Source organism: Bos indicus, chromosome 11 (genome assembly GCF_029378745.1).
Source record: "Bos indicus isolate NIAB-ARS_2022 breed Sahiwal x Tharparkar chromosome 11, NIAB-ARS_B.indTharparkar_mat_pri_1.0, whole genome shotgun sequence".
NCBI classification, from domain to species: Eukaryota; Metazoa; Chordata; class Mammalia; order Artiodactyla; family Bovidae; genus Bos; species Bos indicus.
In genome coordinates, this window is record NC_091770.1 from 86,274,313 (window position 1) to 86,297,817 (window position 23,505).

A 23,505-nucleotide genomic window follows, 5' to 3' on the forward strand; every position below is an offset into this window, starting at 1 on the left:
TATTAGCAGTCTAGCTTTCAGTTCAGTTCAGTCGCTCAGCCATGTCTGACTCTTTGCGACCCATGAACTGCAGTACGCCAGGCCTCCCTGTCCATCACCAACTCCTGGAGTCTAGCTTTAGTTGAACCAGTTAATTCACATGGTATCTTTCTTAAAACAAATGTTTGGCTTCATTAGACATCATCACATATGTACATTCCTAAACACACTAAAACATAGCACCCATAAATATTCATCTAGTCTTTTTTTTTTTTTAAGTTTACCTTTGTTAACAACTGCATCATTGCATTTTTTTCCTTTGGCTTCTGTCATGTTCTTGTTCTGAGTCTCCTTTTACATCTCTTTGCAGCGCTTCCCTTTTTCTGTAGTTCTGAAGTGCTTGAAGTAATGTGTGTTAGCTACTATTATTATTTATAATAACATTTCTGAGAGCATATTATATTATGCCAGGCTCTCTTCTGAGAACTTTAACTGTACTAACTTATTCATCCTCATAACCACCCTGGGATTTAGTGGTTCTGTTTTACAGATGAGGAGACTAAGACACCGAAATGTTGTGTGCCCAGTGTCACACAGCTCACGAGCACCAGGGCCATGAGTTTAGATCCAGATAAGCTAGTTCCAGATCCTGTGTGTTCGGCTGTTTCACACTTCTCTGCCTCATGGTGATTCAAGGAGACTTGAATTAATTGGCAGTCTATAAAACATAATGTGTAGAATGCTATTCTAGAAGAAAGTTATTTTTCTTTAATTTGAATTAAAATACTATGCTAGAAAAGTAAGAAATGGGTGACTAAAATGCTCACTTTTGATGAAGACAGTTTGGAGAGATCCTCATTTGTTCCAGTGCAAGACACAAAATGTTGGTCCCTGCTGAGGGCTTTTCTCTTCAATTTTCTATAAAGATTTTTTTTTAAGCCATGCAGAAAAATATAAAGCAGAAATACAACAAATACTTGTTTTAGAAAATAAAGCATTACCAGTACAGTTAAAACTTAAGGGTAGTGGAAGCTAATATTTTATCATTATTTCATCTTTATTCTTTTCCAGTTTTAAATATTAGAACATTATTAGACTAGTTGGAAAAGATAATAAAGTTATATACAACTTGATGTATCAAAATTAAATTCATAAATGAAATAGAAGAAAATAAGGGAATATGTATCTGATCTTGGATTCAAAAGGAACTTCCTAAGAATAAAAGCAAAGAAAGTAGAAGATTGACTAACCAAAAATTAAAGACTTGTAGATTTTAAAAATGCCACACATTTTACAACACACATGAGAAAGATGGGTTAGTGTGTTTATGCATGGAGTTCTTATATAAGTCAAAAGGAGATTGACTTTTCCCAATGTAAAAATTAGGAACATATAGGTATTACCATAAGTATGAAGAAGTTATCAACCTGATTATTAAGCAAAGAAATTAAAACTATATTGTAAAGCTGTTCTCACCTGCCAAAATGATAAAGATTAAGAAACTTGGTAAGATGTAAAGAAATGGACCCACTTATATGCTGCCAGTAGAACTCAAAACTCAGTGCACCTCCTCTGCAGCAGTCTTTGGCGATAAGTTTCATAGGCCTGAAGTGTATAGCCATTGATCATTTAACATGTTGTTTATTATGGAGGTATGAACAAGAGTTTTGGGAGAACAAAGGAAATCGTGGAGAATTCTGCCATTAAACCATCAAGAAAAGTGTCAAAGATGGAGGACTAGTAATTTGCCAGGCAAAGAAGTAAGAGAAAAGAAAGTTTTAGGCAAAATATTATATGCAGAGGCACTGGTTGTCAGGGTTATATGTGTGTTTGCACCGTTGTATGGGGTTACGGTGGGGAGAGGGTCAGAATAGGAAGGGGAAGAAGGTAACACTGGAGAGAAAGCTCTGGGCCAGATTGAAAAGGACTGAGTTCATCACTATGCTAGAGGAGTCTTGATTTTGTTCTAATAGGAGGCTTTCAACAAGAGATTATTAGTATGTTTTGACTTAATGAGATCCTGAACTAAAATACTGACAGTAAAAATGGAGAGAAGAAATCAAGTTAAAGACAGATTTTTTTTAAGTTGATACGACAAGAATAAGATGACTGACTGGGAGCGATTGAGGCAGAGGTTTTAAGGGAAGTCTCATCATGCGTTCCCTGGGCCTCCCTGGTGGCTCAGCTGGAAAGAATCTGCCTGCAATGCTGGAGACCTGGGTTCGATCCCTGGGTTCGATCCCTGGGTTGGGAATATACCCTGGAGAAGGGAAAGGCTACCCACTCTAGTATTCTGACCTGGAGAATTCCATGGACTGTGTAGTCCATGGGTCGCAAACAGTCAAACACGAGTGAGCAACTTTTGCTTTCACTCATCATGCATTACACTGATAGCCTAGTGATGAGACTTTTAAAATCTGAAGATTGTGACCTGGGCACACACTTCACACATTCTTCAGAGGTTTTGGAAGGATATGAGATGCATATTTTTCATAAAAGTATGCTAAAACAGGGACTTGGATACATAGGAAGAACTGATCTCAGTCTCCCAAGTAGTAGAGTTGAAACCATAGCTATACATGTAAGGCTAAATAAATGAGTATGTACTTGGCTGTGCTATGTTTTAAGGGAATAAATAATTATATCTGAGTTTGTGTACTTATATTTTGTATTTAGTGCATATTGAAGCAGAGTAATTTTAGTTGATTTGTTTACTTTTAAATTAGGGTAATAATCATCCATCAACCTACCCTGTCAGTGATTCTCAAAGTCAACCAGCTGTATCAGAATTCATCTCAAAATTCATCTTAAAAATGCAAATACTTCCCACCCACCTTACCCCAATTTAATTATAACAGAATCTCTTGAGATGAAGCCTGGAAATGTACATTATACATAGCATTGGGTAAATCATATACACTAAAGTTTAAGAACCAATTGCATAGTAACCATAGATGAGTTTTGGGGACCAGGTGAGTTCCTTGGCACAAATGTATTCATGGGTGTCACAGTTAACTTATGTTTTTAAAAGTAAAAATGATTGCAATATTAGGTAATTGCATTGAATTGGAAAGGAAAGATACCCCAGTTCTAAGTCTTAATTTATTTGGCCAAGATAAGTTGCTAATGCTTCTTATCTACCTTTGATTTTTCCCTTATCTGTAGTTTTATGGAAGGCTTAACCTTTGGTGACCCATTGAACAAGTAGGGTCCTGCAGGAATTGAGAAAGCTACATTCTTAGAATTAATCGTCTTTCATACTAGGGTTTATGGTACAACTCTGGGAAAATGTGAGCTGACAATCCGGGCACTTCTGTGAAGGGAACATTGACACATGTTGAGCTTTCATAATTCTTAAATGGGGCATTAGGGTGGCTACATTTTTATGTCGGCCCAGTGGAAAGAAGATTGTGTCTTACTCCTGAATATTATCTGTGTCCTCTGTTCTGTGATGGTTTGGAAGGTATACCTGGTCAACATGATTATGTGTATTTGCATATAAAGAGAAAGACTTCTCTGAGTGCTTCCATCTCAATTTTAATCATGTTGTTATCAGTGAAGGGAGAGTTAAAATGTTTACAGCGTAACGTGTGATTTTTCGATCATAGGATATTAAGTTGTTGTTTCTAAAGAGTGTTAGAGTATAAACTTGCAAACCTCCTATTGCAGATTGCTTGATTTGGCATTTAAAGACTGGGATTGGTCATTTGATGATGTTGATGGTGGTGATGAGGATGACGATGTTTTTGATTTCTGAAGAAGTTAAATGGGGTAAATCAAAAAATGAGAAATGAGTTGTTTTAGTTTTTCCAAGTAGTGCATGTGGTTTGCACTTTGGGTTTTCATTCTTTTTTTTACCAGTTTGAAATTTTATTGAGTTGTTTTGGATAGTATATATTTGAAAAATAGTCTTCAGACAAGTTTCTAACTGAAATTTCTATGTTAAGTATGAAAGCAAAATGCTATGTTCAGATTCCTTATTGACTATATATTTTCAATACAGTTGGAATTATAATTTTTTATCTTAGGAATGAAACATGTAGAAATAACAAATGGAGCTAATTCTGATACTTTCTGTTCATTCCAAATAAGTCATATGCAGACAAGTAAAATTTACAGTGTTTTCAAGTTCTTACAGCTGTATTAGTTTGTGAACATAGCATGGGATTCCTTCTCCCTCCATCCCTCTCTTCTTGCCCTCTCTTTCCCTTTTTCTAACTTGCAAGAATTGAAACCATAAAAACTTTGATAAATGCTGTGAACTGGCTGTTTCTGATTTTGCTTTTTTTGTGTGATGTGAAATGTTTACTTTTTGAAAATTTAATGTTACTTTTGCTGAAGAATGCTAATGGTATGCTGTGAAAGCATCTTATGCTTTTAGAAAATGTCATTTGGTTAATAGAGGCTAACAGAAATTTGAATGAAAACTGAACCTCATGAGTTAAACCTTTTATATAGAATGAATGTAAAAGAAATAATGTCTATCTTAACCTAAGTAACATGTTGCAAAGTACATACTTAAATCACAAATTATTTGGATCTGTTTATAACCAGGATTTACAGAGTATTTTTTACATATATTTTCTACAACAGTGTGTTTGTTCCCACTTCATAGATTTTTTAAATGTGGCATAGGGTGAAACAGCCAAGTAGAGCCTGCTCCTTTGGTCCACTCTTCTTTCACCCACACGAGGAAGCTAACAGTTAAACCTCAAATCAGACAGGTTCACTTGAGTTATTCATTGACATACCATCTCACCTTAATAGCCAGTTAACCATATTAAAACTTGTGTGTCATGTTTGTGGGCAATATGAAAAAATACAAGGAAGAATATAATTGCATGTACCTTCAAATAAGAAAAGTAAGAGTAAATATGCTATATGCATGATTTAGATGTTAAAAGTATAGTAGCTGGAAGACTGTAGAGTTTGATGTAAATGGAATGCCTTTTCAAAGAACTGATCACAATCTCTTAAATTATTTCACTGTATCAACTGACTTTATTTTCCTTTTCTTTCCAGCTAACTGCCTTCTGTGAATGCAGTCATTATTTAAGGTGATCATATTCTTCTAGTTGAAACAAGACTGAAATATGATGGCCCAAAATTTATTAAAAAGTTATATTTTCCTGAGAGACTAATACACATATATATTCCCTCTATTCCTGCAATATAAATTCTAAATCTTGAATAGGTTTTCTGGGCTCCTTTGGAGCAACAAGTTGAACCAACAGTGATTGGTTAATAGAATAAGAATATCATGTGCAACTCTTCCAGACTTATTCCATAAAGCTCTCCTAGCATCACTCACACTACATTGCATAAAGGATTTAGAAGAGTTACAGAAATCATCTTTTCAGCTTCAACAGAGAGATTTCACCAGCACATTTGCCAGAAGAATCTGGGAATGGATTCCACTACAGTGATAGAGACTGCGTCTTTAAGAAGTGACCATTGTAGTGTGTGTGTGAACACACACACACACATACACACACACACACACACACATAGTACTGTAATACTGCAAGAGGGTTTTTTAACTTCCCACTTTATTTTTTTATAAACATTAATCAGATATCATTACTTACTGCAGTTGTAACTATGCACTTGTATAAAGCCATAATGTTGGAGTTTATATCACTCATTGTGTGTACCTGCTGGAAGCTGCATGTTCATGTTTAAGCAGTTATTGTAACAAGAAGTTTGAAGTTAATTATATCAGTTTCTTAATGCTTTGTAATAGGCAATTTTACCCATTTTGAATGCCTTAATTTAATTTTTTTCAAGATATCCACCCTTTCCTGTATTTAAAAAAAAAAAAAAAAGTATTTGCCAGCTCTTAGGATGCAAATTTGCTTTGCAGAAGAAAATTAGTGCACTATTTTTACACATAGTAGTTATCATTGTCGGCCTATTTTGATTGTATAACAGAATTTTGTTTAAGTATTGGTGATAGAAACAGTAATGGGTAGGATTGGAACTAATATATCTTTTATGTATATCTATTTCTCATCTGACCTCTTTTACAGACCTCAGTATTAGTGTGTGACTATGAAACATTTTCTTTGCTTTAATTTGCTGGTTACCCTAGGTGTGTTTTTATTTCTGATAAAGCATTTGTGACTTTTTATATTTTCACATTCAAGATTCAAAAAATTGTCTCAAATACAAAGAAAACTAAGACATACTGTAGATATATTTTAAGTATTTAAGTGTGATCCCGTAAACACATGACTGTGTATGGCAGCATTTCATTATTGTGGCTGGGAAGCAGTGGCCTCAAAGGCACTTAATTTTTATTTTTTTAAATGCTATTCAAGTTACATACAGTTTATGCAGGACTATTCCTGCTTTATTTCTCATTATCCCAGAAAAGTATATGTTTTATACTGCTACAGTGTACATCAGTGGTGAGAATCAAGTAAGGAAAAATTCTGTGGTCTTCTGTCATCCTCTCTGTGGATATTCATGTGCACAGAGTTTGGCATGATACTGACATACATCATCCAATATTTCTATGAAGGAAGTAGACATTTTTCATTGATTCCTTCTGGGGTCAATGTTGAGGTGTTTAAAGAGTTAGATCCCCAATTATAGATACTATTGTGGAAATTGAAGAGTGGCCTTTGGCTGCTGATGTACTGAAACTGAATCTTGTTCTTACATTGTCCAGGCTGCACTCTTCCATGCTGTCTGTGCTAAAACTAGATATGCATGCCATTTCCCTTGCAGGTATGTTCTGGTTCGGGGGCACAGCTCTTTTTTTTTTTAAGTAAGATTAAAAAATGAAAAATATATAAAATTTATATAGAATAAATATTTCCATTCATTAGACTTGTTAAAAGGAGACTGAATTAATATTTTATATAGAGATTTTGTTACACTATGGGAGGTTCTATCATATTATTCTGAATTGGAGAGTATATATATATATTTTTAATAAACTTTATTAAGGTGAAATAATTTGAAGTTTACACATGAGTAATTGAAATATTTGAGTAAAAATGGCAAAAGTTTAAATTTTGAATGCTGTATATATATTAGAGAATATGGAGAATCATGGTGTGATGCAACTATAAAAGGAAAATTAATGTGAAGTTTTTTGGGGGGCAAAGAGATCCTAAGGGGCAAAAAAAAATCTCTCCATGAAGATTCTTTACATTATATGGTTTGACATAAGGATTTATAAGGTCATTTGTCCAGCCAGTGGAAATGTGCTTAATAAAAAATTCTGACCTTGGGTAAGAATTTGCTTTATACCCTGTTGCTGGTTTCATGTACATACATGAGTGCATGCCCCCATCCAAATGTTTTCTTCCCAACACTCATTAAATATGACATTGACTTGGTCTAACAACCTGCTTTTGTGCCAGTTTCTTTTTCTTGAGGCTCCAAAACCTCCAAGATAAAGTTAAGACCAAAAGTTGCTTGTTTCCTCACACCTGATTTCTCCTAGAGCCACAAATACCTCCTTTTGAGAACTAAGAAGTAGTGAATACTGGGATTTTCTTAGTTGGGTTGTTTTTTGTTTTTGTTTTTTTTACTTTTGTGGGAATACTGAGGCAAAGCAGAAGGAAAACTGGTGCCAGGGTTACTGCTGAGGATGACTGTCTAGTGCATGTTGAAAAGTATTAATTAAAAAAAATGCTACCTAGAAGCAAACTTAAAAAAAAAAAAAAAACCTAAGTTTAAAATGCTCTGGAGCTAACTAAAGGATAAGTATACCAATAAATCTAAAATAAAGATGAGTTATTTTTAAGATTAACCTGTGCTAGAGTTACACCATTCTGGTTGTGAAGGCTCTCCTTTATCCCAGTTTATCTGTAGATGCTCAAGAAAAAATACTCTAGGTTGCCAAACCACAATTTGAGAAGTTATGCTGCTGCTGTTAATCTATTACAGGATTTGGGTGGTAAAATAGAGAAGCTGGACACTAGATTACCTTATGGAAACATGCTTTAAATAACATGTTTTAAAAACCCAATGAGAGCAAGTCACTTCTGAGTTTCTTGATCTCTGTTGACACTGCTCCTGACTCACCTCTCCTCCCCTGGAATAAGACATCAGTTTCCCTGTATTGTGAAGATACCATAGTTGGTTTGTAAAGCACTTTGAAGAATAAGCACTGTGTGACAGTGCTAGATATTATGTTTGGGGGGTTCTCTCCTTGATTCCCTTCCCCATAATAATGAGTTTTGTTTGGGGTTGTAATAAGTTATGAATTGCATGGTTTAGATAATCATAAATATTTGATCAGCTGTCCCCTTGAACAAAAATCGTGGCGCTTCCCCCCCCCCCCCCGTTTTTTTTAAATTCTGTTGCATCTTTGTAGTATTGTAATTGTATTTTATGCCTGCTTTTTATATTAAAAATTAAATAAAAGAAATTAAGACATAAGCATTTTCCTACTTTTCCTGTGAAATACTCGTGCAACCTTCTAAAATTAACCCCCCAAAATTACCTTCCCTTAAAAGAGGGGTATAGCAAAGAAATCTTAATTGAGGTTACACACTTGGGGATGTTCAGCCCCTATCGCTTAATCCATGGAGAAATACAAAATCAAATTTCAACTAGGAGTTTGTATCTAACATCAGTATTTTAAGGAACATGCAAAATTGAGAATCTCATTTGAGTGTCAAGGATAAGGAAAAGAAGCAGTCTATTTTGGTAGAATAGTGTGCTGACAAGTAGTTTTCTAGAAAGAACTTTTTGGTAATCAGTGGGGTCTTTTCTAGGATACCTTGCTGGCTATCTGATCTGGGACAGATTATTCAGTATGGGCTTCAGTATTTTCATCTGTAAAATGGAGACTGTTTACCTACAGGATTCTTGTGGGATTAATGATGTGTACAGAATATTTGGGGTGGCTCTAATGCATGTTCCTTTCCCTTCCAAAGGGGAAAAATTGAGAACCCTCCACCTACGATACTATATTTTCTCTAAGGAGTTGCTTTAAGCATTGATAAAGTATATCTAAATAAAATATTTGTTGGACTAAAAAAATCACACAGTTTATACTACTTGGCAGATGATAACTGCATATGAGAAAAGATTTACTTGGACTTTTTAAAAAATGTTAACTATAATTTTTAAAACTATAGAATGAATGACTTGTTTTTTTATTTTTAGATGCCGTGTTTCTCTTCCTGTTGGTCCCAAGCAGTAGTTCTAAAAGGATTAGTCTATATTTTTAAAACTGCACCTTACCTAACTTAAAGCTAATCACATTAAAACAATTCTGTTTTAAGACTCAGAAGAGTTCAAAATAAGTTTATTTTACACAGGAAACATTTTCTAATAAACATCATTTACTTACTGCATATAATAGAATAATGCTACTCAATTATTAGGTGAATGTTTTTAAATGTTAGGTCTTACAAGCTTTTATAGGAAAATACAGTGGATAATCTTAACAGCATGTTTAGAGTATGATACCATAATGAGAATTAAATCCATGAGAGCTTGGCAGAACCCAGCAATACCCTTCGCTGCATATATTTTCAGTAGGCAAACTCTGGTTGAGGTTGGCTGTATTTTGTACCAAATTCCAGTAACAGTTAATTGTGCAGGTGGAATCCTTTTAAAAATGGCAGCACTGTGCTTGAATCTCGAAGTATATTGGGATTGCCTCTTCATAAGTAGAGATTGCTGGTATCTTTTGTTACGAAATGCTTAAAGGTACAGTATGAAGTTAGAGAACTACTTTGGTATATGCGTTCAAACCAGTTACATTTTTGCTTGCCTTGATATCTTTGCCAAGGAGGTATTTTATGATAATATGATACAATAAGGCCATCCTATTACATCTGTATTACAACATTCATCCCAGGAAGTGGACCCTGGTGAGTTATTAAAATTTCCAAAATCCCACTGCATTCATGTGCATTTGTGTTTTGGAGAGGATGTATTTCTTAAAATATTTTAAAAGTTGAGAAGTAGATGTAATTAGTTCCCAGAATAAGGGTCAAAGCTACCTCCTCAGAATGGGCTTTCTGGAAGACTTCCATCCATCACCAGCTTTCTCAGAATTGCAGATGTCTTAAGTCCTACCTTAACCTAATAAAGTAGGCGCAGAGGATTTTTAAAAATCAGCATTTTTTAAAAAGTGTTTAATTGGGCTTTTTCAAGTCTAAAGTATCTTTGGCACGGTTGACTAAACTTATGATTTAGCAGTGAGCTTTTTTTTCCTTTGGTTCTGTTATTCAGAATCCACTTTGTGTATAGGAATAATCCATCATTCAGACTTTATATTGGTCTTCCGGTAGTGAAGTATTGTAGCAGTTACCCATATGTTTAAGGCCAGCATGATCACGAAACGTGTAAGAACTGAAATCAGTCAAAAAAGAAAAGTGTGTATTAAAAAATACTGTTTTCACATAAAATCACCACCTTCTCTAAGTAGAAGCCTAAATAGGCTTAACGTCGCCTACCCACCACCCAAAAGGAAACAAAACTATGGATCATGTCAATGTTAGTGCAGCTGTGGCTCCAAATATTTCTGGGGGAGAAATGGTCTTATCATTACTACCTCTGGCCACTTGGCCTGACTTCATGAATAATTTCATCTTAAATGCTTAATTTGGAGGAATCTGACTCTGGTTGGTAAATGCTACAACTTTTTAAAAACCTGTTATCATTTTTTAAGTCTTAAGGGTGGTGGTATCTTAGAAAATTCCATGTTAATTAAGCAAAAAGTGGTACACTGCAATCAGTTAAGATAATTCTGAAAAATGTCAAGGTATGTTTTATATTAAAGTAACCATGACAATGTGGCTTTTTGTTAAAAAGGAAAAAATAATCTCAATGACTTGATGAACACTCCTGATAAATAAGGTTTATGAGACTTAATGTGTCTTTGGGGTTGTAAAACACTTTTAAGATAGATGAACTGTTTTTAAGAGATTATTCTCAGATATACTGGTCACTTTCATGAACAGCTGTCACCTTAGATATAAAACAAATCACAATTAGAAAATTCTTGACCTTTTAAAATCAATTTTTAATATGAAATTTGTTTTGTTATTCAATTATGGTTTGACTCTCCTTTGCAAGCAGAGAATTCACATCCTGTAGGGAAGCCTCAGGTTTCTCCCTTCCCCACTTGACTCAGGTATACACTCTGGCCAGACACTTTTCAACCCTTCTCTCAGAGCTAATGTAAAGTACTTGAGCCAAAGATAAAACCCTGGGATGGGACTAGCAAATGCATCCTGCTGCTTTGTGACACTATGTCTCAGATAAAATGAACTTATTTAAAAGGTCTACACACCAAGGACACATTTCTAGTCTTCATAGAATAAATCACCCTACCTGTTTTAATAATTTTTCCAAACATTTATATGCTTGAAAACTCAGCCTAAGGAATGAACGACATTCTCTTTAACCCAAGTTTGTTTTCTCCTCCATCATGGTAACCCTTTAAAAGTAACAGAACAAGGAATGGAGTAAAATGATTGTGTCACTCCCGATCCTGCTGCCTGTGGGCAGTTCTCTGAGGCTCCCTGCCATTGCCTTCCCTCTCATTAGACTCAACCTGGGGCTCTCCCGCCAGCCCTGCTGGTGTTGCTCCATCCTCCTTGCTCACAACCTCCGTATGTGCTGCTCCTTGTTAACAGTCTCTTCGCTCCTCATCCCTCTCCCCTTCAAATTCATCTTCCCAGCTCCCTCCAACTATGTCAGGCTTCCTTGTTAGGTGCTCATCCTGTCCTCATTCGAAACACTTTACAATATTTTTCAAACATTGTGTGATAACCTCACTCTTCATTTCCACTGCTAGAGTGGAAGCTTTATGAAGATAGGAATCGACTATCTTGTGCATGTTCTATCTTGGATATGGCAAGAGGGTGCTTAGCACTATACATGGAGACTGATGAGGGCCTGCAGTATACTGCAGCTAGCTTCCAGTGGGGCTAAACTGGCTCCGTTAAACCCCAAGATAATTTACAAGTGAAGGAGGCAGATGGCGTAAAGTTCAAAGAGGACGTGGGCAGAAAAATATTGTGCTTACTTGTAAGATCATTGGTGGTCATTAAAGTTGTCATTATTCTTGCTGTAAAAGATTTCAGCAATAAATATCAACTTCTCAGACATTTCAGTACTTAGCAAATATCTTTCCATTTTAAATACAGGAATACACGCTAACTGTTCTTGAAAGATCTGAGTAGAAGAGAACCCTGGATGGAGAAGCTAGTAGTTTAAGATTTTAGAAGAAACATGAAAAAGTATAATTCAAATATCAACAATTAGTAAATCTAGTGAATGTAATAGCTCTGGATATTTTAAAAATGTTCCTACCTAGAGTATACATTCATTTTAGGTAGTTCCTGCAAGAATCCAAATGAACAGCGGAAATTCTAAAGTTGAGACCAAACACACTATGGCTCCAGGAAAACTCCACTGCTGCAAATTATGTTCATTCACAAAAGTCAATGTACGATTCTCATCTCTTCAATTTATTACATCATAAACATTCATATGTTTAAAACAAGTTAGTGGATTTAATATAATCAACTTGATGCTTTGCAAACATCAGGAGGACTGTTAATAATAGGTCATATTTTTGGAGAAAAGTGTCCTTTTACATTTTTTTAGCAACTGAAATACAGATCTTGCAAAAAATGGAGAGTGGTGTGCACGAAATCAGTCTTATAAATAAGGATACACTAGAGATTCAAGAGTTAACATGCAAAGGATTTAAGCTCAAGGGATTATGACCCTTGGACATCAAGTTAGCACACCCCTCTAGGCAGACACCCCACACACACACACCAACAGGGGACACCCCATCAATTAGAGTTGTGTTCTTACCTGCACAAGTATAAGAAGCGAGGGTCCATGTCAGAGCGCTCATGGCTCCTGAGTCCCTGCTCTTCCACAGGTACTGGAGCTGTGCAAACTTACTGGCTGCACTGATGAAAGTGCATAAATTCTGTGTGAAGATAAAACAGGAGGAAGGACTCCCTTAGTTTCAAATGCAGAAGAGCACCAGATACTGAAAGCCCCTTTGAGGGGAGAAGGGGGGTTATGCTTTTCGGGATTCCCCAATCAGGGATTGAACCTGGACCACCAGAGTCCTAGCCACTGGACCACCAGGGAGTTCCCTGAAAGCACTTTTGAAATCAAGCTTTCATGTCAAGTAATAACCAACTTGCACAAGGACAAAAGCCAAGTTTCATGATAAAGAATGGAGGCAGCAGCAGCATTCTTAGGTCTAACCCACCAACCCCTTCAGGTGAGTAACCAATGTGCAGCAGCAGGTAGGATGTAACCGAGGGTAAAAATCTGCAACGGCCACAAAGGCTTATCTGTCCCCACCTCCAATAATAAGTTGATGTATAGATAGTACAGTAGAGAGTGGGGGCACCATACTGCTTTGCACTGAGATTTATAAACTCAAAGCAGCAAGCTGGGGCGCATCAGCTCTGAGTTTCCAGCTGTTCTGATGAGCCACGTGGTGAGACTCCAGCCCTGTGCTCCATGACCTCTGCTCCCCAATGAGGTTAAGAGTACAGCACCCTCTACCCTGAGCCAGGCCCAGGCTGCCATGGTAATGTCACAAGGCTGAGAGCCAAGTCCACTTTCCAACAAGATGCTGGAGGTAGAATGGGTCGAAATCCAGGAGTTCGGGTGTGGCCAGCAGTGACCACCAATTAGTTCTGCTCCTTTTCCCATGAGGTAGAAAAGTTCATGTCAACCACCATTTGATTTTTGGTCAAATGCTTCCTGACCTGCTATCAGAATCCTATTCTTACAGCAAGGAATTTCTGGCCCTTAACCAAGGAAGGAAAAAGAATACAGCACTTACCTTTTTCCAAGGAAGAAAAAAAAGTGTTTAGGGGGCAAAGTTAGAAAAATAATGAGTATCATCCATATATAATTACTAACCTGATAATATGGCACTAGTGGCAAAGAACCCACCTGCCAATGCAGGAAATGGAAGAGACGTGGGTTCCATCCCTGGGTTGGCAGGAGGAAATGGCAACCCACTCCGGTATTCTTGCTTAGAGAATCCCCATGGACAGAGGAGCCTGACGGGCTACAGTCCATTGGGTCACAAAGAGTCGGACACAACTGAAGTGACCTAGCACCCAACCTGAAACTCTTCACTTCATGCTCAGTTCTTCATTCGACTACTAACTCCACAATCTGGTTCTCGAGGGCTCCCCCCACCAAATGAAGTAAAAATATTGTGCCATACATTTAAGTGAGAATAATGTATTTTTAATATTTGGATAGCACTGGGCTTTCATCCCAGCATGCTTTGGTACAGCTGCAAAGCACAGGGGTGCTTTCGAGACAGCGGGTTGAACATTGGATCTATAAAACTGTTTGCAGGGCAGGTGTCACAAGGAAAAGAGGGAAGACAGACTGCTGTGAACACACGTTCTTCTCTGGGGCAGTTTACTCACCATGGCCAGATCTAGGATCCACTGCTGCAGAGTGAGGATGAACCAAGCAGACACACAGCTTACCACATGCTAAGGGACATAGCAACGGCTTGTTGGCTGGCAGCTCCACCACCCGCCCGTGGAAACAAACCAAGAACACAGAGGTTACACGTCTAAGCCAAGTGTGGACTGGGAACAACTCTGCTAGAACTTGTCAGTTTGGAAAAGACAAAAGTGGTCCAGGTGAACACTTGCTAAGGAGTTCAAAAGCACAGAAGCAGAATTCTGGGAGAAAATTACAAAGAACCCTGTGTTCTTGGACCCATCCTAGGGCTGGGAACGTTCCAGATGATCTCAACTGCCCATTTTATTCTTGACCATGTAGACCTCTCCAACATAATGTCAACAGTTAACGCACCTTTGATGTAAGATGTAACACAGTATATTTTTATTATTTTAAAACATGAAATTGTGGGATCAGAAGCCTCCAGGGTCTAGCCATATCAGTCTGATTAAAAGCCAAAATAATCACAGCAGTCTAGAAAGTGAAAGTCGCTCCGTCATGTCTGACTCTTTGTGACCCCATGGACAGTCCATGGAATTCTCCAGGCCAGAATACTGGAGTGAGTAGCCTTTTCCTTCTCCAGCTGAGCCACCAGGGAAGCCCAAGAATACTGCAGTGGGTAGCCATTCCCTTCTCCAGTGGATCTTCCCGACCGAGGAATCAAACTGGGATCTCTTGCATTGCAGGCGGATTCTTTACCAACTGAACTATCAGGGAAGGATCCTCATTTGCTATCATCTCTTCCAGAATCATTCCATTCCAGACACAAGAGTATTGCTATTCCTTGAATATTTTCAAGCATACTTCATCTGAGCCCTCATATACTTAACTGTTTATCCTCTTCTTAGGAAACTTTTTCACCTGATATCTTTATGGCTTGTTGGCTCACTTCCTTCAAGTGTTTACTCGTATATTACCTTTTCAATAAGTAGCTCCTTGTCCACCCCATGTAAAACTGAGTTACCTCCTGTCTATTACCTGTCAGTGCTTTATTTTTCTCTGTAACTCATACCATGCAACATTCAATATATTTAGCTTATTAAATATGGTTTTCTTTCCCACATAACTTTTGTGAGCACAAAAAGACTGTGCGTAGAACAAGACTGGCTCATAATGCATGTTCAAGGATCGACTAAAAAACTAGTTAAACACTTAGGATGCCTGATACAGGAGACGTCTTCTGCAAAATTGTTGTCACGTGAAACTGTTTATTGGTTTCCTCTTTCCTGCTAACTCCAGTGTAGAAATGACACAGTTGGGTAGAGCAATGCTAGGAGACAGGAGAAATGATACCTGAGTGCCATCAAGCTCAGTGATGCTGCTGCAGGAAGACAGCCCGGCTAGAGAAGCAGAAATAAACACAGAAGTTGGTGGCCAGGCCAGGGCGAGGACGGCCAGGAGCCTCTGCCGTGACCACAGGCAAGTCATTTTGCTTCTCTCAGCCTTGGTTTGCTTATCTGCAAAATGGGACTTAATATTCCTTTACCCCATTCATCTCCTCACTGCTTTGTGGCATACTGTAGGGACTCAAGAGGCTGCCAGGATTACAATTAATAACATTATTTAAATGAAGAGCTTTGAAACAATCTCTGTGCTCAGGTCAGTGGAACGAAATACAAGTCGATACCAGAAAAGGCAACCTGAATCTAGGAGGAGGAATTTTGTTTTTCAAACACTCTCTAATTTGAATTTTAAACTACTGTTGCCCAATTCTGTACCATTGCACCTCATTCCACTCATTCCAGACACACATTTTATAAAACTTAAGCAGCCGTAGCAGCAACTGAGATCCTAGAGATGACTTATTTGTAGAGTAGCCAGACAGCAAATTAAAATACAAGACATCCAGTTAAACTGGAATCTCAGATCAACAACAAGTGATTTTTTAGCATAAGCATGTCCTGCATAGTATATGGGACCTACTATTACTTATAAAAAAAATGCACTATTAACATGGCCACCCTGCTTACTTGCGCTCTGTAAGTCACAACTGGAAGAAGGAGGTTATAAACATATTGCTGATACCTAGAGTTGCCATCGGAGAAGGCAATGGCACCCCACTCCAGTACTTTTGCCTGGAAAATTCCATGGACGGAGGAGCCTGGTAGGCTGTAGTCCAAGGGGTCACTAGAGTCAGACATGACTGAGCAACTTCACTTTCACTTTTCACTTTCATGCATTGGAGAAGGAAATGGCAACCCACTCCAGTGTTCTTGCCTGGAGAATCCCAGGGATGGGGGAGCCTGGTGGGCAGCCATCTATGGGGTTGCACAGAGTCGGACATGACTGACGCGACTTAGCAGCAACAGCAGCAGAGTTGCCATCAGCACCCACATTTTCTAATCTACAGCTCACCATTTGCACAAAGCTGCTGCATTTTATTTAAAAAGTAAATCCCACCATGCTTTTCATCTTTAAAGTACTTTTTCTAAAGCTTTTTTTAATCAGCTAGGGCTGACCTTGCAGCATTGAGGGGCAGTAGAGTCATGCGCTCCCTCTTTTTTTTGCAGAGGAAAACTTAGTCTGGGGGCTTACAACTCGATCCAACAGCGGAGGGTCAGGACTCAGTCCGCACCCAGCTCCCTTCTGCAGACAGGCTTTTAGTACAACAGCCACATGACCCTGCCACCTGCTCAGCTCGCCTTGTACTCCTGGTATTGTCATTCTGGAAACAACCCTAAAAGGTAGGCATTTTGCTGCCTCTTCATAGACAGAACAGCTGCAGCCTGGAGGGCTGGGCTTTATGGTCAGGGCCCAAGGCCATCCAGGCTGCAGGCATGCTGGGGACTCCCACCACTCCACGCCCACCTCCTCACATGCTCTACGCAGACGAGGCTTGGCCATCCCACCCCCCTTTCCTCCACCCTGAAGCTCAGATCATGTCACTGATGTGGCAGTACTGACTGCCATTCAAAAAGGCTCTCAGCCTCTTAAGGAGAGTGAGGTTCAACAAGAGAAAAACGGGAGTTTTGACAAGCAGAATGAAGATGGAAGGCAGGCCCACGTGCACAGAAAATGCTGAGTGACATGAGAGGGGACAGGTCTGTGTGACAACCGGAGTCCGGGGAGACCTGAACCAGCTGTCAGGAGCCCAGACCCACCCACTAATAAGCAGTAAGAAGCCAAGCTGACCAGGTGTGTTAGTGGCATCGTGGTACAGACCAGACATGCCTGTCAAATGGGTACGTTTCGGGGGAAGGAAGAAATGTCTCCTCTTCCCTAAAGAAGACACGTGGATAACGTGGCTGTTAGCAGAGGTGTTCCTGCGGCCCAGCCTTGAGGTCCTAAGTCTACATTCCACCCGGTGGGTCAAGGCACTGTGGGGTACCCTGGTCTCAGAGGGGAGACCCCAGGCACAGACATCTCGGGCATCCCTGGGCTGAGGAGATACACTCGCCCACAAGGAATCTTACCTTGGAGATTGCTTTTTCTTAATTTAACCAAAAGAATAAATATCTGGTAAAGGATCCTGCTTTAATAGGGCTTCCATGGTAAAGAATACACCTGCCATGTGGGAGACCTGGGTTCCATCCCTGGGTTGGGAAGATCCCTTGGAGAAGGGCATGGCAACCCACTCTAGCATTCTTGCCTGAAGAATCCCATGGACAGAGGAGCCTGGCGGGCTCCAGTCCATGGGGTCGCAAAGAGTCAGACATGACTGAACGATGAAGCACAGCACAGCACAGAACCCAGCGTAATAACATCCTACTAGCAAAATGGGTGGATGTGAGAGTTGGACTATAAAGAAAGCTGAGCACTGAAGAATTGATGCTTTTGAACTGTGGTGTTGGAGAAGACTCTTGAGAGTCCCTTGGACTGCAAGGAGATCCAACCAGTCCATTCTGAAGGAGATCAGTCCTAAATATTCATCGGAAGGACTGATGCTGAAGCTCCAATCCTTTGGCCACCTGATGCGAAGAGCTGACTCATTTGAAAAGACCCTGATGCTGGGAAAGATTGAGGGCAGGAGGAGAAGGGGACAACAGAGGATGAGCTGGTTGGATGGCATCACTGACTAAACGGACATGAGTTTGAGCAAACTCTGGGAGTTGGTGATGGACAGGGAGGCCTGGTGTGCTACAGTCCATAGAGTTGCAAAGAGTCGGACACCACTGAGCTACTTAACCATCTGAGCTACGAGGGAAGCCCTTGTTCTGTACCTCCTGCTGAACTGATTAGCAAAACTAAACACACCCTGCCACCCCACCCAGTCCCAGCTCCAGTCCCAGCTCCCGATTCTCAGATGCTGAAAGGATACATGATGATGTACGGCACTGCCCGTCTCACATCCCCATTGAAATGGAAGACACACAGCAGGAGGATGAGATCTGGAAAAGAAAGGCTTTGAGTGGGGGCGGGGAGGTGCTGAGGGCCGAGGCTAGGCAGGGGGAGAGGGGCGGGGGTGGGGGCGGGGGCGGCGGTGTCGGTTACCTTGTGCGATGAGGATGGGGAACTCCAGGTATGTCAGCAGCGGGTACTCATAGTAACACTGGTACCGGAGGAAGACCAGGAACCTGGGGAGACGGAGGACACTCCTGAGGTCAGACTCACCCGACCCCCACAGCAGGCAGGCCTGGCCCCCACCCAGGAGCCTAGGTTTGTGCGCAGAACCCGAGAACTGGAGCTGGGCATCAGCAAATGGTAAGGAGGGAGGTACAGAACAAGGGCTTCCCTCGTAGCTCAGATGGTAAAGAATCTGCCTGCAGTGCAGGAGATCCGGGTTCGATTCCTGGGTCAGGAAGATCCCCTGGAGGAGGAAATGGCAACCTACTCCAGTATCCTCGCCTGGAGAATCCCATGGACAGAGGAACCTGGCAGGCTACACAGTCCATAGGGTGGCGAAAGTTGGACACAACTGAGCAACTAAACCACAAACCACCACAGAACAAGGAGGATGAAATATCAACCAAATCATCTCCTCGACTTCTGGAGCTGGGCACCGGGGACTGCCAAGCTGCTTCGGATGGTCAGTTAGAAACAGATCTGACCAGGAAGAGGAAGAGACTGGGCTTCTGGACCCAGGCCTGCCTGTCTCTAAGGCTGGGCACTTCAGAGGCCCCAGGCAGCTGCCTCAGAAGGATGCACTCAAGAAGCTCAGGAGGCCAGGAAGGACCTCTGAGGGGGGCTGAGAGCCATCCTGGGTGGGCGTCCCGGGCACTGGGCATATGAGGGCCCAGCAGCGGGCTGGGGAGCCTGTGTTTTGAAAAGGAGGAAACATCCTGCGATGATTCCAGTGGCCTCCAGAGTACTGTGGGGGGTTAGGGGGGTAGGGGGCAAGACAGGGGAACTCTTCAGTTCCTTTAAGAAAATTCTAGCCCTGGAGAGGCTGCAGCGTGGAGGGGTGGGGGATAAAGACCCCAGTGTCCCTCCTCTCAGAAGAGGTCTGAGCTTCCTGCCTTCCCAGCTCACACCCTGGCCAGTCCAGCCCCTTTGGAATCTAAATGCCTCTGTCGTCATCCCGTCATCCCCTCGGGTGTGTCTCCCGCCCCCCCAGGCCCCGTGCCCCCCTCAGGGTGAGCCAGAGCCTCCACAGACCACGTGGACTTAATGGTTCACATCTCCTAAGCCAGGAAGGGGTGTGACCACAGCCCCATGCCCTCACCTGGGGCCACCCTGTGACACCGGCCAGCACTTAGCCCTCTGGCTACCTGCTGAGCCACCTTCCTGAGACCACCTGGACTCATCCCTCCAGCATCACCTGCTGAGGGTGGAGCCCCAAGGGGAGCGCAGACTCTGAGACTTGGGTACTGGGCTCACAATCCCCAGCAGTTACTAACCTCTGGGGCCTCAGCTTCCCTACCTGTAAAATGGGGACAAGAGCACAACTACCTCATTCCCTGTATCTGCAGATGCTTTAAACCTAAGACCATGTCTTTAGCATCTTTCTCTGGCCTCACTGCCTCCAATCCAGCTGCCGAGCTTCTGTTTACAAGGGTCCCTGCCTGGAGGGCCTCCTTCTCCAGGTGGCTACCTTTTCTGGTCCCTGAGAGGATGCCCAGAGTTTCCCCTGCCCTGGAGCAGACCAGGGCATTCCCTGTCCTGAATGATGAACTTCTCAGTTCGGTTCAGTTGCTCAGTCCTGTCCGACTCTTCGCGACCCCATGGACTGCAGCACTCCAGGCCTCCCTGTCCATCACCAACTCCAGAGCCTACTCAAACTCAACGTCCATCACTTTGGTGATGCCATCCAACCATCTCATCCTCTGTCATCCCCTTCTCCTCCCGCCTTCAATCAAAGGGCATGGCAATCCACTCCAGTATTCTTGCCTAGAGAATTCCACCGACAGAGGAGCCTGGAGGGCTATAGTCCATGAGCTCACAAAGAGTCAGGCACGACTGAACTCAGCAATTATCTATTCTCCCCCAGAGAAATGGGGAGCACTGAGGCAGGGAGCACTTCCCCAGAGGGCCCCCCAAACCGATGGAGGTCACACACCCTAGGGTTGGCCCCTCTGATGGGGGTGTCCCTGGAAGGACCCCACAGGTCCCAGGGTGGCCCCTCACGCCTTGTGCTCTGGAGGTCTCCCCTTTCTCCCACCCTCTCCCCTACCTTCCTTTTGGCGGGAGAAACTGGGTCCCACCAAGCGGGCTGCCCCGACCCAGAAGTGCTTGCCCAGGACCCACCCTCAAAGCTGCCCAGTGGTAATGAGTCCACAGGCTGGCTCGGGGCAGGTGGGGGGTCTGGGCCTCACGGGGAGAGGAGCTAGACTGCTGGGTTCGGGTCTTTCCCACCAAGTTTACAACTCTGCTTTTCGCTGTTCAGGTCTTTATGACTATTACTTTGCTTATTCAGAATATTACTACTTTTTCTGTAAACTGAGGTATAACTGATATACATTGTATTAGTTTCAGGTGTACAGCATAATTCACTATTTGTATATATTGTGAAACGATCACTGCAACAAGTCTGGCTATCATCCATCACGTTCAGATCTTTAAACACTGAGTCAGGGCACCCACTCCTGACTTTTAAGGATAAACCAGCTCTTGCAACAGTCTTCAAGTGCCGACTGGAGCGCCAGCTGAAGTCCAACTCCAACTGAAATTCCCCTCTACCTCCAAAAAGCTCTACCTTCTCTGACACCTGGGCACCCCCTCCCCCCGAAGGGTGTAACTTTTAAAAGCCAGAGGGTCCAACCCCTCATTTTATAAGTGAGGAAACCAAGACCTGAGATAGGGGAGGGTGGGTTTAGAGAAAATGCACACGCGAGTCTCGAGGGGCCAGTGGCCTTGCTCAAAGCGGGATGACTGGTTTTGTCATTAACAGGTGGAGTGACGATTTCTCTGAGTGTCGGTTTCCTTATCTATGTAATGGGCGTGCGCCCACTTTCGTTCCGGCACAAGGCTGGGGGAGCAGCAAGTATGGAGAGGAAGTGAGCAGTCCGGGCAGGCGCTACTCCCCGCGGCCGGGGCTTTTGGGCTCGGTTCCCCGCGCATCTGCTTTAGCAGAGCCGGGGAGCTCCCGGGCTTACTCACCCCGCCAGCTCCAGCAGCAGGCTCGGGAGGCTGATGCCCCGCGAGCTGCGCGCCCCCAGCACAGCCGAGATCTGCGGCAGCTTCAGCGCCGCGCACACGACCAGCGTGCTCCAGTTGCACAACCACAGCAGCGTCTCCATGGCACCCGCTGGGCTGGGACTCGGGGGTTCCGCCGGTCGGGCCGCCTGGCGAGGGGAGCCGCTCAGCTCTCGGCCGCCGGGTCCACCGGTCCTTCCGCCTTTCCTGGCCCCCACCCTCGGGGCCGCCCCGTCGAGGTCCGCCCCTCCGCCTCCCCGCCCCCGATCTCCGCCCTCGGCCCCGCCCAGGGGCTTCCTCTCCCTCAGTTCATTCCGGCCCCGGCTGGTCCCGCCTCCTCCCCCGGTTCGCCCCCACCCTGGATCCGCTCCGCCGGAGGTGGGGAGGGGGGCTCGCCTCCTGGGTCCTTACTGTCGGGGTGCACTCCTCCGCCCTGCCCCTGGTCCGCGCCATGCATCGCCCCGCCGGCCGCTCCCCTGGTCCTGTCCCTCCGCCCCCGGGCCCGCTTCGTGTCCTTTGCGTGCTGTTCCCGCTGCTGATTCACTTTCCCGCGATGTGAAAAACAGACTCGAGCAGTTCTGAGCCTCCGGGCGACGCCCCAGAAGGGGCCGCTTTCCCACGGGTCGGGGGTGCGGGGGACAGAGCTTGAACCCCGGAGGGCGAACGGGCACCTCTCGCGGGCGGCAAGGACCATTTTGTTAAGAGTTTATTACTGCTGAAACGTGTGTTTTGTTTTGTTTTTCTCACTAAAAATTTCAGAGATAGACTTTTAAAACAGCCCAGCTTATATCTGTGCGGCCTCCGCAATTTAGACACGGAGAAAGGACCCAGGTCCGGCCAGCCTTTCCTCCTGCTGAGAGCGGAGGGCGCCCCATCCCTGAACTGCTCTTTCCTGGGGGCTTGGTCCTCTACCCTGAAAACTACTCCGCCAGAGCCTTGCACTTCAGCGCTTGAGTGAGATTTTTTTTTTTTTTTCCTTAAGGAGGTAAAAATAGATTTCTATTGACAAAAGAAGGAACTTAGACTGAGGGATCGGGGCGGGGGGTGTGTGCATTTTCCAAGTTTTCGAAATGGTATAGGTACTGAGTCAAGAGTAAAAAAACAGAAGAAGAAAAAAAAAGTCGCATAAATGCACTGCCAGAAACCACGGTAAAGAAAAGAACGTTGCCTGGGGCTCCAGTTCTATAAGGATCAAGTCGGTCAGCCCCTGCGCTCGACCACCTCCCGTGTGTCCTGAGAGGAATTCAAGAGGGAGGAGACCAGGAAGCTGTCTGTGCCCGGGTTTACTGGCCAGCTAGTTAAGATACGTATCTAAAGAAAAATGAAAAGCCCTGAAAATCATCCGCTGGAGAAGGAAATGGCAACCCATTCTAGTATTCTTGCCTGGAAAATGGAAATGGCAACCCATTCTAGTATTCTTGCCTAGGAATGGAAAATTCCTAGGGCGGTGGAGCCCGGCGGGCTACAATCCATGGGGTCAAAGAGTCAAAGGGAACTGAGCTACTAAGGGAGCACACGTATGGGGGGATTGCTATGCTAGACTACTTCTGCATAGGTTTGACA

At 42.7% G+C, this 23,505-nt stretch overlaps 2 protein-coding genes across 9 annotated transcripts in view; one reads left to right on the plus strand and one right to left on the minus strand.

The window, feature by feature from the left end:
- Positions 1-7,698, plus strand: part of ROCK2 (Rho associated coiled-coil containing protein kinase 2) — a 128,577-nt gene extending 120,879 nt beyond the window's left edge. For 6 of the 8 annotated variants that reach the window (XR_011569398.1, XM_070799126.1, XM_070799127.1 and 3 more), the window contains 2 exons: positions 3,649-3,750; positions 5,002-7,698. Coding sequence is in view for 6 of the 8 variants with exons in the window: in XM_070799126.1 (XP_070655227.1) it covers positions 3,649-3,736 (88 nt within the window). In the remaining 2 variants the exon portion in view is untranslated. The remainder of the gene's footprint in view (positions 1-3,648; positions 3,751-5,001) is intronic. The other 2 variants (XM_070799129.1, XM_070799130.1) reach the window with 1 other exon arrangement.
- Positions 7,699-9,233: 1,535 nt separating this feature from the next.
- Positions 9,234-22,166, minus strand: SLC66A3 (solute carrier family 66 member 3). Its single transcript, XM_019970703.2, has 7 exons — positions 21,907-22,166; positions 18,862-18,944; positions 18,689-18,758; positions 14,388-14,445; positions 12,787-12,907; positions 11,987-12,028; positions 9,234-10,305 (listed from the first exon to the last, which is right to left on the minus strand). Exons 1-7 carry the CDS (start codon positions 22,044-22,046, stop codon positions 10,214-10,216), a joined length of 606 nt encoding a protein of 201 aa, XP_019826262.2. The 5' UTR covers positions 22,047-22,166; the 3' UTR covers positions 9,234-10,213.
- Between the last annotated feature and the right edge of the window lie 1,339 nt (positions 22,167-23,505).

Excerpts from the sequence above, each read along its gene's own strand:
- SLC66A3 (XM_019970703.2), bottom strand. The coding sequence starts at position 22,046 with ATGGAGACGCTGCTGTGGTTGTGCAACTGGAGCACGCTGGTCGTGTGC. Across the intron at positions 12,908-14,387 it reads GGATCCTAGATCTGGCCATG|AATTTATGCACTTTCATCAG; the intron begins GTGAGTAAACTG and ends ATCTTCACACAG. Across the intron at positions 10,306-11,986 it reads GACCACCAATGATCTTACAA|TTCTTACACGTTTCGTGATC; the intron begins GTAAGCACAATA and ends GACTGATTTCAG.